A 15,292-nucleotide genomic window follows, 5' to 3' on the forward strand; every position below is an offset into this window, starting at 1 on the left:
CAACATGGTTTTGTGAGAGGGAGGTCATGCCTCACGAACCTGGTGGTGTTTTTTGAAGAAGTGACCAAAATGGTTGACGAAGGAAGGGCCGTGGATGTTGTCTATATGGACTTTAGTAAAGCATTTGACAAAGTCCCTCATGGTAGGCTAGTGAAAAAGGTTGGATCCCATGGGATAAAGGGGGAGGTGGCTAGATGGGTGGAGAACTGGCTTGGTCATAGAAGACAGAGGGTGGTAGTGGAAGGGTCTTTTTCCGGCTGGAGGCCTGTGACTAGTGGTGTACCGCAGGGCTCTGTATTGGGACCTCTGCTGTTTGTGATTTATATAAATGATCTGGAAGAAGGAGTAACTGGGGTGATCAGTAAGTTTGCGGACGACACAAAACTGGCAGGACTTGCAGATAGTGAGGAACATTGTCAGAGGCTACAGAAGGATATAGATAGGCTGGAAATTTGGGCAAGGAAATGGCAGATGGAGTTCAATCCTGATAAATGCGAAGTGATGCATTTTGGTGGGAATAATGTAGGGAGGAGCTACACGATAAATGGAAGAACCATAAAGGGTGTAGAGACGCAGAGGGACCTGGGTGTGCAAGTCCACAGATCTTTGAAGGTGACGTCACAGGTGGAGAAGGTGGTGAAGAAGGCATATGGCATGCTTGCCTTTATAGGACGGGGCATAGAGTATAAAAGTTGGGGTCTGATGTTGCAGATGTATAGAACGTTGGTTCGGCCGCATTTGGAATACTGCGTCCAGTTCTGGTCGCCACACTACCAGAAGGACGTGGAGGCTTTGGAGAGAGTACAGAGGAGGTTTACCAGGATGTTGCCTGGTATGGAGGGGCTTGGTTATGAGGAGAGATTGGGGAAACTGGGGTTGTTCTCCTTGGAAAGACGGAGGATGAGGGGAGACTTAATAGAGGTGTATAAAATTATGAAAGGCATAGATAGGGTGAACGGTGGGAAGCTTTTCCCCGGGTCGGTGGTGACGTTCACGAGGGGTCATAGGTTCAAGGTGAAGGGGGGGAGGTTTAACACAGATATCAGAAGGACATATTTCACACAGAGGGTCGTGGGGGCCTGGAATGTGTTGCCGGGCAAGGTGGTGGAGGCGGACACACTGGGAACGTTTAAGACTTATCTAGACAGCTATATGAACGGAGTGGGAATGGAGGGATACAAAAGAGTGGTCTAGTTTGGACCAGGGAGCGGCGCGGGCTAATTGTTCCTGGTTTCTCGTTTCAAGGCTTCATTCTACGATCATCTTGCTGGTGCCAGTACAGAGTGAGACTGCGGATAGTTGGGAACCTGTCTCGGGGGCAGGGAATTCATATGGTGTTCGTGGAAGTGGAAATGACTAGGGTTGGGAAGCATTTTCCGATCGGGGCCATTGTGATCTCCTGGACTCGTTTCGATCGCCTCAGGGGGTCGGAGAGGAATTTCCCAGATTTTTCTTTCCCCATATTGGCCCTGGGGTTTTTCACTCTGGGTTTTCGCCTCTCCCTGGAGATCACATGGTCTGGAATGGGGGGGTGGGGGTAAGTTAATAGGTTGTAATGAACAAAGCATCGTAGCTGTGAGGGACAGCTCGGTGGATAGGATATTGGTATGTAGATAGGCTGGAAAATTGGGCGGGGATCCTGGATCAGGATTCAATCCTGGACCGGGGAGCGGCGCGGGCTTGGAGGGCCGAAGGGCCTGTTCCTGTGCTGTATTGTTCTTTGAAAAAGATACAAAAGTCTGAGGTCACATACCAACTGACTCAAGAACAGCTTCTTGCCTGGGGCCATCAGACTTTTGAATGTTACTGAATGTTAAGTTAAGTTGATCTTTCTCTACACCCTAGCTATGACTGTAACACTACATTCTGCACTCTCTCGTTTCCTTCTCTATGAACGGTATGTTTTGTCTGCAGAGCGTGCAAGAAACAATACTTTTTACTGTATGCTACATGTGAATAATAATAAATCAAATCAAATCCAACTGCTGGGAAGCTGTCTCAGGGCGGATAGAGGCCAAGAGTTCCCAGAGCCCTCAGCGAGATGACAACCCCCCCCCCCTCGGGGCAGGAGGCAGCTCTGCGCATGCGCCAGAGGTCACTTGGTGCCGTGCAAGATGGCGATAGACTGGCTTGGTTTTGGATATGCGGCGTTGGTGGCGTCAGGAGGCTTGCTTGGTTATGCCAAAGCTGGTAAGAAGTTTGTGTTAATGAGCAACGGTGCCCCTCTTCTTTCCGTTTGTGACTTGGTGAAGTCTGTGGAGGGTTTTTCGGGTCTCCTCTTGCCCACTGATGTTTCCCTGATGTTGAATGAAACCCTGAATAGCTTAGCAAACATATAACGTGCAAAAAGGTTAACTAGGTAAATAGTTGTGCCTATTGAGAATCAAAACGGAAATCGTCGCGGTTAAAATATAAAATCAATTTTCGTAAATTTTCACAGAGGTGAATGATGTGATCATAAAGAGAGCAGAGGTAGGAGGCATCTTCCAAACCTCATTTACCGAAGTCAAGGCAGAGAATTACTAATGTTAAACCATCGTTTAAGTAAGGGGGGGGGGAAACATCAGGAAACTGCAGGCAGTCAGTCTTAAGTGCATCAGTGGTAGGAAAGTTTTGGAAACCGATATGAGGACAAGATAAAGGATTTTAAAAAAATTTTGCAACAAAAACAAAGTGGTTAGCACTGCTGCTTCACAGCTCCAGGGACCTGGGTTCCTGGCTTGGGTCACTGTCTGTGTGGAGTTTGCACATTCTCCTCGTGTCTGCGTGAGTTTCCTCCGGGTGCTCCAGTTTCCTCCCACAGTCCAAAGATGTGCGGGTTAGGTTGATTGGCCATGCTAAAATTGCCCCTTAGTGTCCTGAGATGTGTAGGTTAGAGGGATTAGCAGGAAAATGTGTAGGGATATGGGGGTAGGGCCTGGGTGGGATTGTGGTCGGTGAGACTCGATGGGCCGAATGGCCTGTTTCTGCACTGTAGGGATTCTATGATTCTATGAAAGAACAATACAGCACAGGAACAGGCCCTTCGACCCTCCAAGCCCGCGCCGCTCCCTGGTCCAAACTAGACCATTCTTTTGTATCCCTCCACTCTATGATCATGTTCTATGATTCTATGATTCCCACTCCGTTCATGTGGCTATCTAGATAAGTCTTAAACGTTCCCAGTGTGTCCGCCTCTACCACCTTGCCCGTCATTTACATTTGTAGAGAGCACAGGTTGGAGCAGGAGACAGTTACAGCTCACTTGTGTGGCCAGAAGGGATACTTCTCCAGTTTGGTTGTAGGGAAAGTATCGTTCAGATCCTCAATGGTCATCTGCTCAAATGGAACCATGCTGTTGAACTTGGGCCAGTTCCTTCTCATATTTAGAATTCTGTTCCTTAGAAGCTTAGGAAAGGACTGAGAACTCTTATCAGTTTCTTGTTCTGGATCTAGTTCTGGGAAATGAGCCTGGTCAGGTCGTCAAAGTTTCGGTTGGGGAACATGTGGCAAATAGTGACCACAACTCTGTTAACTTTAGGATAGTAATGGACAAGGACGAGTGTTGTCCTAAGGGTAGGGTGCTAAATTGGGGGAAGGCTAACTATAGCCGGATTAGGCAGGAATTGGTGGCCGTTGATTGGGAGAGGCTGTTCGGGGGTAAGTCCACGTCTGGCATGTGGGATCTTTTAAGGAACAGTTGATAAGGCTGCAGGAAAGGCATGTGCCTGTAAAAAGGACGGATAGGAAAGGTAGGATTCGAGAGCCGTGGATAACCAGGGAAATTGAGGATCTGATCAAAAAGAAAAAAGAGGCGTACGTTAGGTCCAGGCAACTGAAAACAGATGGAGCTCTGGAGGAATACAGAGAGAGTAGGAAAGAACTCAAACGGGGAGTTAGAAGGGCAAAAAGAGGTCACGAAATGTTCTTGGCAGACAGGATTAAGGAGAATCCTAAGGCATTTTATTCACATGTTAGGAACAAAAGAGTTGTCAGGGAAAATGTTGGACCTCTCAGGGACAAAGGAGGGGAATTATGCTTAGAACCCAAGGGAATAGGGGAGATCCTAAGTGAATACTTTGCATCGGTATTCACAAAGGAGAGGGACTTGTTGACTGGGAGTGTCTCAGAGGGAGGTGTTGACCTGTTAGAGAGAATCTCCATTACAAGAGAGGAAGTGTTAGGTTTTTTAGGTAACATTAAAACTGATAAATCCCCAAGGCCCAATGGCATCTATCCTAGACTGCTCAGGGAGACAAGAGATGTAATTGCTGGGCCTCTGACGGAAATCTTTGTCTCTTCATTGGACACAGGTGAGGTCCCTGAGGATTGGAGGATAGCGAATGTGGTACTGTTACTTAAGAAGGGTAGCAGGGATAACCCAGGTTATTATAGGCCAGTGAGCTTGACGTCCGTGGTAGGGAAGTTGTTGGAGAGGATTCTTAGAGACAGGATGTATGCGCATTTAGTACGGAACAATCTCATTAGTGGCAGCATGGTTTTGTAAGAGGGAGGTCGTGCCTTACAAATTTGGTGGAGTTTTTTGAGGAAGTGACAAAAACGGTTGACGAAGGAAGGGCCGTGGATGTCATCTATATGGATTTCAGTAAGGCATTTGACAAAGCCCCTCATGGCAGTTTGGTTAAGAAGGTTAAGGCTCATGGGATACAAGGAGATGGGTAGAAAACTGACTTGGCCACAGGAGACAGAGGGTAACAGTCGAAGGGTCTTTTTCCAGCTGGAGGTCTGTGACCAGTGGTGTTCATGATGTGGAGATGCCAGCGTTGGACTGGGGTAAACACAGTAAGAAGTTACTTCTTACTAGTGGTGTTCCACAGGGCTCTGTACTGGGACCTCTGCTATTTGTGATATATATAAATGATTTGGAAGAAGGTGTAACTGGTGTTATCAGCAAGTTTGCGGATGCCACGAAGGTGGCTGGACTTGCAGATAGCGATGAACGTTGTCAGACAATACAGCAGGATATAGATAGGCTGGGAAATTGGGCGGAGAAATGACAGATGGAATTTAATCCAGATAAATGCGAAGTGATGCATTTTGGAAGAGCTAATGTAGGGGGGAGTTATACAATAAATGGCAGAGCCACACAGGTACCTAGGTGTGCAAGTCCACAAATCCTTGAAGGTGGCAGCACAGGTGGTGAAGGTAGTGAAGAAGGCATATGGTATGCTTGCCTTTATAGGACGGGGTATAGAGTATAAAAGCTGGAGTCTGATGATGCAGCTGTATAGAACGCTGGTTAGGCCACATTTGGAGTACTGTGTCCAGTTCTGGTCGCCGCACTACCAGAAGGACGTGGAGGCGTTAGAGAGAGTGCAGGATGCTCCATACCAGGATGTTGCCTGGACTTGTTCTCCCTGGAAAGACGGAGAATGAGGGGAGACCTAATAGAGGTATACAAAGTTATGAAGGGCATAGACAGGGTGAACAGTGGGAAGCTTTTTCCCAGGTCGGAGGTGACGATCACGAGGGGTCACGGGCTCAAGGTGAGAGGGGCGAAGTATAACTCAGATATCAGAGGGACGTTTTTTACACAGAGGGTGGTGGGGGCCTGGAATGCGCTGCCAAGTAGGGTGGTGGAGGCAGACACGCTGGCATCGTTTAAGACTTACCTGGATATCACATGAGCAGTCTGGGAATGGAGGGATACAAACGAATGGTCTAGTTGGACCAATGAGCGGCACAGGCCTGGAGGGCCGAAGGGCCTGTTTCCTGTGCTGTACTGTTCTTTGTTCTTTTGTTCTTTGTTTGTGGGCATTGATCCTATCCTTCTGTGTCAACCATCATACCAACTTTCATAATCGTTTTCCGGCAATAGCTCCAGTCAATGGCCGGAGGTTTCTCCGGAAGCGACGTTAACCTGCTAGAAAGAGCATCGCTTCGGGTTTCCTTGTTGGGTGGGATCCGCTCACCAAACACCAACCAGTAACAACAACATAGCAACATCTTCGCAGTCTGTCCCCACCACATCTGAATCCACCAAGGGCGGCAAAGTAAATTATGTATGACTAATTTGTTTAAATTCTTAGAGGTAACCGGTTGCTCCAAGTAATGGAATAGATTCTTACGTGGACTTTGAAAAGTGTTAGTCGGTTAGGATTATATTCACTGGAGTTCAGAAGAGTGAGAGGGGATAGAAACATAGAAGATAGAAGCAGGAGGAGGCCATTTGGCCCTTCAAGCCTGCTCCGCCATTCATTACGATCGTGGCTGATCATCCAACTCAGTAGCCTAATCCTGCTTTCTCCCCATAACCTTTGATCCCATTCACCCCAAGTGCTCTATCTGTCTGCCCGTGTCACAGCACCAGGGACCTGGTTCACTGTCTGTGTGGAGTTTGCATGCTCTCCCCGTGCCTCTTGAACACACTCAATGTTTTGACATCAGCTACTTCCTGTGGTAATGAATTCCACAGGCTCATCACTCTTTGGGTGAAGAAATGTCTCCTCACCTCCATCCTAAATGGTCTACCCCGAATTTTCAGACTGTGACCCCTGGCTCTGGATTCCCCCACCATCAGGAACATCCTCCTTGCATCTACCCTGTTGAGTCCTGCTGGAATTTTATAAGTCTCTCTGAGATTTCCCCCTCATTCGTCTGAACTCCAGCGAAAACAATCCTACCCTCAGACATCAATATCTCCTCATACATCAGTCCCGCCATCCCTGGAATCAGCCTGGTAAACCTTCGTTGCATTCCCTCGAGAGCAAAAACATCCGTTCTCAGAAAATGAGACCAAAACTGCACACAATATTCTGGGTATGATTTCACCAAGGCCCTGAATAATTGCAACAACACATTCCTGACCCTGTACTCAAAACCTCTCGCAATGAAGGCCAACATACCATTTGCCGCCTTTACTGGCTGCTGCATCTGCATTCTTACGTTTAGCGACTGGTGCACAAGGGCACCCAGGTCCCGCTGCACACTCCCCTCTCCCAATTTACAGCCATTCAGGTAGTAACCTGCCTTTTTTTTTGCTTCCAAAGTGAATAACCTCACACTTATCCAAATTATATTGCATCTGCCATTGATTTGCCCACTCACCCAACCTGTCCAGATTATGCTGAAGGATCTCTGCACCCTCGTCACAGTTCATCCTCCCACCCAACTTGGTATCATCTGCAAACTTTGAGATGTTACATTTTGTTCCCTCATCCAAATCATTCATATATATTGTGAATGGCTGGGGTCCCAGCACCGATTCCTGCGGCACAGTAGCACAGTGGTTAGCACTGCTGCTTCACAGCTCCAGGGTCCCGGGTTCGATTCCCGGCTTGGGTCACTGTCTGTGTGGAGTTTGCACGTTCTCCTCGTGTCTGCGTGGGTTTCCTCCGGGTGCTCCGGTTTCCTCCCACAGTCCAAAGATGTGCGGGTTAGGTTGATTGGCCAGGTTAAAAATTGCCCCTGAGATGCGTAGATTAGTGGGTAAATATGTGGGGGTAGGGTCTGGGTGGGATTGTGGTCGGTGCAGACTCGATGGGCCGAATGGCCTCCTTCTGCACTGTAGGGTTTCTATGATTCTATGATTTCACCCCACTAGTTACTGCCTGCCAATTTGAAAAGGACCCATTAATTCCTACTCTCGTAGAATCTTATAAAATTCTGACAGGGTAGATTCGGAAAGAATGTTTCCAATGGTGGGGGAGTCCAGAACTAGTTTGAGGGTATCATAGAAACCCGACAGTACGGAAAGAGGCCATTCGGCCCATCGAGTCTGCACCGACCACAATCTCACCCAGGCCCTACCCCCATATCCCTACATATTTACCCACTAATCCCTCTAGCCTACACATCTCAGGACACTAAGGGCAATTTTTAGCATGGCCAATCAACCTAACCTGCACATCTTTGGACTGTGGGAGGAAACCGGAGCACCCGAAGGAAACCCACGCAGACACGAGGAGAATGTGCAAACTCCACACAGACAGTGACCCAAGCCGGGAATCGAACCCAGGTCCCTGGAGCTGTGAAGCAGCAGTGCTGACCACTGTGCTACCGTGCCGCACGGGGTAAACCTTTTCGAACTGAAGTGAAGAGAAATTTCTTCACCCAGAGTGTGGTGAATGTGTGGAATTCACTGCCACAGAATGTAGTTGAGGCCAAAACGTTGTCTGATTTCAAGAAGAAATTAGATATAGCTCTTGGGGCTAAATGGATCATGGGATATGGGAGGAATGGGCGATCAGAATATTGAATTTGATGATCAGCCATGATCAAAATGAATGTCGGAGCAGGATCAAGCTGTGTCTGCGTGGGTTTCCTCCGGGTGCTCTGGTTTCCTTCCACAGTCCAAAGATATGTGGGTTAGGTTGATGGTAGGCAAGGTGGCACAGTGGTTAGCACTGCTGCCTCACAGTACCAGGGACCCGGGTCACTGTCTGTGTGGAATTTGCACGTTCTCCCTGTGTCTGCATGGGTTTCCTTTGGGAGCTCCGTTTTCCTCTCTCAGTTCAAAGCTGTGTGGGTCAGGTTGATTGGCCATGCTAAATTGAGCTTAGTTTTAGGGTGATTAGCAGGGTAAATATGTGGGGTTATGGGGATAGGGCGTGGGTGGGATTGTGGTCGGTGCAGACTCGGGGCCGAATGGCCTCCTTCTGTTTCTATGACTCATATTTCTATAAAGGGCTGAATGGCCTACTCATTGCATGGGAGTCTTTCAAATGTCAGTTGATTTGAATTCAGGACCGACGGGTACCTGTGAGGATGAAGGATAAGTGTGGCAGGTATTGGGAACCCTGGATAACAAGGGATATTATGAGACTCGTCAAAAAAGAGAAAGGAAGCATTCATAAGGCTTAGGACAGGTGAAGCCCTTGAAGAATATAAAGGACGTAGGAAGGAACTTAAGGAAGGAGTTAGGAGGGCTAAAAGGGGTCATGAAAAGTCCTTGGCAAACAGGATTAAGGAAAATCCTAAGGCATTTTAGACGTATGTAAACTGCAAGAGGGTAGCCAAGGAAAGGGTTGGCCCACTCAAGGATAGCGGAGGGAATCTATGCATGGAACCAGAGGAAATGGGCGCGATACTAAATGAATACTTTGCCTCAGTATTCAAAGAACAAAGAACAGTACAGCACAGGAAACAGGCCCTTCGGCCCTCCAAGCCCGTGCCGCTCCTTGGTCCAACTAGACCAATCGTTTGTATCCCTCCATTCCCAGGCTGCTCATGTGACTATCCAGGTAAGTCTTAAACGATGCCAGCGTGTCTGCCTCCACCACCCTACTTGGCAGCGCATTCCAGGCCCCCACCACCCTCTGTGTAAAAAACGTCCCTCTGATGTCTGAGTTATACTTCGCCCCTCTCAGCTTGAGCCCGTGACCCCTCGTGATCGTCACCTCCGACCTGGGAAAAAGCTTCCCACTGTTCACCCTATCTATACCCTTCATAATCTTGTATACCTCTATTAGATCTCCCCTCATTCTCCGTCTTTCCAAGGAGAACAACCCCAGTCTACCCAATCTCTCCTCATAGCTAAGACCCTCCATACCAGGCAACATCCTGGTAAACCTTCTCTGCACTCTCTCCAATGCCTCCACGTCCTTCTGGTAGTGCGGCGACCAGAACTGGACGCAGGACTCCAAATGCGGCCTAACCAGCGTTCTATACAGCTGCATCATCAGACTCCAGCTTTTATACTCTATACCCTGTCCTATAAAGGCAAGCATACCATATGCCTTCTTCACCACCTTCTCCACCTGTGTTGCCACCTTCAAGGATTTGTGGACTTGCACACCTAGGTCCCTCTGTGTTTCTATACTCCTGATGACTCTGCCATTTATTGCATAACTCCTCCCTACATTATTTCTTCCAAAATGCATCACTTCGCATTTATCCGGATTAAATTCCATCTGCCACCTCTCCGCCCAAAGAGAAGGACTTGGTGGATGAGGAGCCTAGGGTAGGGTGTGTAGATGCTTTGGGTCATGTCGATATCAAAAAGGAGGTGGTGTTGGGCGCCTTGAGAAGCATTAAAGTAGATAAGTCCCCAGAGCCTGATGGGATCTACCCCAGAATACTAAGGGAGGCAAGGGTGGAAATTGCTGGGGCCTTGACAGAAATCTTTGTAACCTCATTGGCTACAGGTGAAGTTCCACAGGACTGGAGGATAGCCAATGTTGTTCCATTGTTTAAGAAGAGCATCAGGGATAATCCAGGAAATTATAGGTTGGTGAGCTTTACGTCAGTGGTAGAGAAATTATTGGAAAAGATTCTTGGGGACGGGCTTTACTCACATTTGGAAACAAATTGATTTATTAGTGATAGACAGTATGGTTTTGTGAAGAGAATGCCATGCCTCACTAACTTGATCGAGTTTTTCGAGGACATAACGAAGATGATAGATGAGGGAAAGGCAGTGGATGTTGTGTACATGAATTTCAGTAAAGCCTTGACAAGGTACCTCATGGTAGACTGGTACAAAAGGTGAAGTCACATGGTATTAGAGGAGAGCTGGCAAGACGGATACAGAACTGGCTTGGCCATAGACGACAGAGAGTAGGAGAAGAGGGGTGCTTTTCAGAATGGAAGACTATGACTAGCAGTGTTCATGATGTGGAGATGCCGGCGTTGGACTGGGGTAAACACAGTAAGAAGTTTAACAACACCAGGTTAAAGTCCAACAGGTTTATTTGGTAGCAAAAGCCACACAAGCTTTCGAGGCTCTGAGCCCTACGGACAAGCCCTCCGTATACACAGGATCTGCTCGGATGAGGAGGATCGCAACAGACACCTCCAGACGCTGAAAGATGCCCTCATAAGAACAGGATATGGCGCTAGACTCATTGATCAACAGTTCCAACGCGCCACAGCGAAAAACCGCACCGACCTCCTCAGAAGACAAACACGGGACACAGTGGACAGAGTACCCTTCGTTGTCCAGTACTTCCCCGGAGCGGAGAAGCTACGGCATCTCCTCCGGAGCCTTCAACATGTCATTGATGAAGACGAACATCTCGCCAAGGCCATCCCCACACCCCCACTTCTTGCCTTCAAACAACCGCACAACCTCAAACAGACCATTGTCCGCAGCAAACTACCCAGCCTTCAGGAGAACAGTGACCAAGACACCACACAACCCTGCCACAGCAACCTCTGCAAGACGTGCCGGATCATCGACACAGATGCCATCATCTCACGTGAGAACACCATCCACCAGGTACACGGTACATACTCTTGCAACTCGGCCAACGTTGTCTACCTGATACGCTGCAAGAAAGGATGTCCCGAGGCATGGTACATTGGGGAAACTATGCAGACGCTGCGACAACGGATGAATGAACACCGCTCGACAATCACCAGGCAAGACTGTTCTCTTCCTGTTGGGGAGCACTTCAGCGGTCACGGGCATTCGGCCTCTGATATTCGGGTAAGCGTTCTCCAAGGCGGCCTTCGCGACACACGACAGCGCAGAGTCGCGGAGCAGAAACTGATAGCCAGGTTCCGCACACACAAGGACGGCCTCAACCGGGATATTGGGTTTATGTCACACTATTTCACATAAATATTTCTGCTTTTTTCCTCCTGAGTCTTTATCATGCGATCCTAGAATCAGAATTTATGTCACACTATTTGTAACTCCCACAGTTGCGTGGACCTGCAGAGTTTCACTGGCTGTCTTGTCTGGAGACAATACACATCTTTTTAGCCTGTCTTGATGCTCTCTCCACTCCCATTGTTTTGTTTCTTAAAGACTGGATTAGTTGTAAGTATTCGCATTCCAACCATTATTCATGTAAATTGAGTCTGTGTCTTATAAGTTCTGTTTGTGAACAGAATTCCCACTCACCTGAAGAAGGGGCTCAGAGCCTCGAAAGCTTGTGTGGCTTTTGCTACCAAATAAACCTGTTGGACTTTAACCTGGTGTTGTTAAACTTCTAGCAGTGTTCCACAGGGATCAGTTCTGAGACCTTTGTTGTTCATAGTATATATAACTGATTTGGAAGAAAATGTAGCTGGTCTGATTAGTAAGTTCACGGATGGTACAAAAATTGGTGGAGTTGCGGATAGTGAAGAGGATTGTCAGAGGATATAGCAAGATGGGGCGGCACGGTAGCACAGTGGTTAGCACTGCTGCTTCACAGCTCCAGGGTCCTGGGTTTGATTCCCGGCTTGGGTCACTGTCTGTGTGGAGTTTGCACATTCTCCTCGTGTCTGCGTGGGTTTCCTCCAGGTGCTCCGGTTTCCTCCCACAGTCCAAAGATGTGCGGGTTAGGTTGATTGGCCAGGTTAAAAATTGCCCCTTAGAGTCCTGAGATGCATAGGTTAGAGGGATTAGCGGGTAAATATGTGGGGGTAGGGCCTGGGTGGGATTGTGGTCGGTGCAGACTCGATGGGCCGAATGGCCTCCTTCTGCACTGTAGGGTTTCTATGATTCTATGATATAGACGGGTTGGAGACTTAGGTGGAGAAATGGCAGATGGAGTTTAATCTGGCCAAGTGTGAGATAATACATTTTGGATGGTCCAATACATGTAGAAATTATACAGTAAATGGTCGAACGCTTAGGAGTATTGACAGGCAGAAAGAGCTGGGCATACATGTCCACCGGTCAATGAAAGTGGCAATGCAGGTGGATAAGGTAGTCAAGAAAGCATACGGCATGCTTGCCCTCATCAGTCGGGGTATTGAGTATAAAAATTGGCAGGTTATGCTGCAGCTATACAGAACCTTAGGCTTCATTTAGAATTTTGTGTACAATTCTGGTTGCTACACTACACTGTGGATGCTTTGGAGAGGGTACAGAAGAGGTTTACCAGGATGTTGCCTGCTCTGGAGGGTATTAGCTATGAGGAGAGGTTGGATAAACTTGGTTAGTTCTCACTGGAATGGTGGAGGTTGAGGGGTGACCTGATAGAGGTTTACAAGATTGAGTGGCATGGACAGAGTGGATCGTCAGATGCTTTTTCCTAGGCTGGAAAAGTCAAGAACCAGGGGACATAGGTTTAAGGTGCATGGGGAAAAGTTTAGAGGAGGTATGCAAGGCAAGTGTTTTACACAGAGGGTGGTGAATGTCTGGAAGATACTGCCTGGGGAGGTAGTGGAGCAAGTACGATTGCAGCATTGAAAGGGCATCTGGACGAATACGTGAATAGGATGGGAATGGAAGGATACGGACTCGAAGTGCATACGGTTTTAGTTTAGGCAGGCAGGCATGATCGGCGAAGGCATGGAGGGCTGAAGGGCCTGTTCCTGTGCTGTACTGTTCTTTGTCTTTGTTGAGGAAACTATTGGAGATTCTGTCCTACAGAATTTTCTATCTCCACTTGGCAAGGTTTAGTCAGCATGGCTTTGTAGATGGAGGTCATGCCTAATAAATATTTGTTTGAATTCTTTGAGGCCGTGACTAGGTACATAGATGAGGGTAGTGCAGTGGATTGTATGGATTTCAGCAAAGCTTTGGCAAGGTCTTACATGGGAGACTTACAAAGAAAGCAAATGCACATTGAATACAGGGTAATTTGATAAGGTAGATTCAAAATTGGCTTAGTTGTCGGAGACCGAGGGTAATAAGAACATAAGAAATAGGAGCAGGAGTAGGCCATCTAGCCCCTCGAGCCTGCCCCGCCATTCAATAAGATCATGGCTGATCTGACGTGGATCAGTACCACTTACCCGCCTGATCCCCATAACCCTTAATTCCCTTACCGATCAGGAATCCATCCATCCGCGCTTTAAACATATTCAGCGAGGTAGCCTCCACCACCTCAGTGGGCAGAGAATTCCAGAGATTCACCACCCTCTGGGAGAAGAAGTTCCTCCTCAACTCTGTCCTAAACCGACCCCCCTTTATTTTGAGGCTGTGTCCTCTAGTTTTAACTTCCTTACTAAGTGGAAAGAATCTCTCCGCCTCCACCCTATCCAGCCCCCGCATTATCTTATAAGTCTCCATAAGATCCCCCCTCATCCTTCTAAACTCCAACGAGTACAAACCCAATCTCCTCAGCCTCTCCTCATAATCCAAACCCCTCATCTCCGGTATCAACCTGGTGAACCTTCTCTGCACTCCCTCCAATGCCAATATATCCTTCCTCATATAAGGGGACTAATACTGCACACAGTATTCCAGCTGCGGCCTCACCAATGCCCTGTACAGGTGCATCAAGACATCCCTGCTTTTATATTCTATCCCCCTCGCGATATAGGCCAACATCCCATTTGCCTTCTTGATCACCTGTTGTACCTGCAGACTGGGCTTTTGCGTCTCATGCACAAGGACCCCCAGGTCCCTTTGCACGGTAGCATGTTTTAATTTGTTTCCATTGAGATAGTAATCCCATTTGTTATTATTTCCTCCAAAGTGTATAACCTCGCATTTATCAACGTTATACTCCATTTGCCATATCCTCGCCCACTCACTCAGCCTGTCCAAATCTCTCTGCAGATCTTCTCCGTCCTCCACACGATTCACTTTTCCACTTATCTTTGTGTCATCTGCAAACTTCGTTACCCTACACTCCGTCCCCTCCTCCAGATCATCTATATAAATGGTAAATAGTTGCGGCCCGAGTACCGATCCCTGCGGCACGCCACTAGTTACCTTCCTCCAACCGGAAAAACACCCATTTATTCCAACTCTTTGCTTCCTGTCGGATAGCCAGTCCCCAATCCACTTTAACACACTACCCCCAACTCCGTGTGCCCTAATCTTCTTCAGCAGCCTTTTATGGGGCACCTTATCAAACGCCTTTTGGAAATCCAAAAACACCGCATCCACCGGTTCTCCTCCATCAACCGCCCTAGTTACATCTTCATAAAAATCCAACATGTTCGTCAAGCACGACTTTCCCCTCATGAATCCATGCTGCGTCTGATTGATCGAACCATTTCTATCCAGATGCCCTGCTATCTCCTCTTTAATAATGGATTCCAGCATTTTCCCTACTACAGACGTTAAGCTGACCGGCCTATAGTTACCCGCCTTTTGTCTCCTTCCTTTTTTAAACAGTGGCGTAACATTAGCCGTTTTCCAATCAACCGGCACTACCCCAGAATGCAACGAGTTTTGATAAATAATCACTAACGCATCCACTATTACCTCTGACATTTCTTTCAATACCCTGGGATGCATTCCATCCGGACCCGGGGACTTGTCCACCTTCAGTCCCATTAGTCTACCCAGCACTGCCTCTCTGGTAACATTAATTGTATTAAGTATTTCTCCTGCTGCCAACCCTCTATCGTTAATATTTGGCAAACTATTTGTGTCCTCCACCGTGAAGACCGACACCAAAAACTTATTTAAAGACTCAGCCATATCCTCATTTCCCACTATTAACTCCCCCCTCTCGTC

General features: G+C 47.8%; 1 protein-coding gene and 1 pseudogene across 1 annotated transcript in view; one reads left to right on the forward strand and one right to left on the reverse strand.

Moving 5' to 3' along the window:
* Positions 1-2,076: 2,076 nt before the first annotated feature.
* LOC144511020 (transmembrane protein 14C-like) overlaps positions 2,077-15,292 on the forward strand; it is a 70,232-nt gene continuing 57,016 nt past the window's right edge. Inside the window, exon 1 of the mRNA XM_078240998.1 lies at positions 2,077-2,190. Within this exon, the coding sequence (XP_078097124.1) occupies positions 2,115-2,190 (76 nt within the window). The 5' untranslated portion in view covers positions 2,077-2,114. The remainder of the gene's footprint in view (positions 2,191-15,292) is intronic.
* On the reverse strand, positions 3,241-5,946 carry LOC144504312 (ATP synthase peripheral stalk subunit d, mitochondrial pseudogene; annotated as a pseudogene).

The sequence above is a fragment of the Mustelus asterias genome, chromosome 2 (assembly GCF_964213995.1).
Source record: "Mustelus asterias chromosome 2, sMusAst1.hap1.1, whole genome shotgun sequence".
NCBI classification, from domain to species: domain Eukaryota; kingdom Metazoa; phylum Chordata; class Chondrichthyes; order Carcharhiniformes; family Triakidae; genus Mustelus; species Mustelus asterias.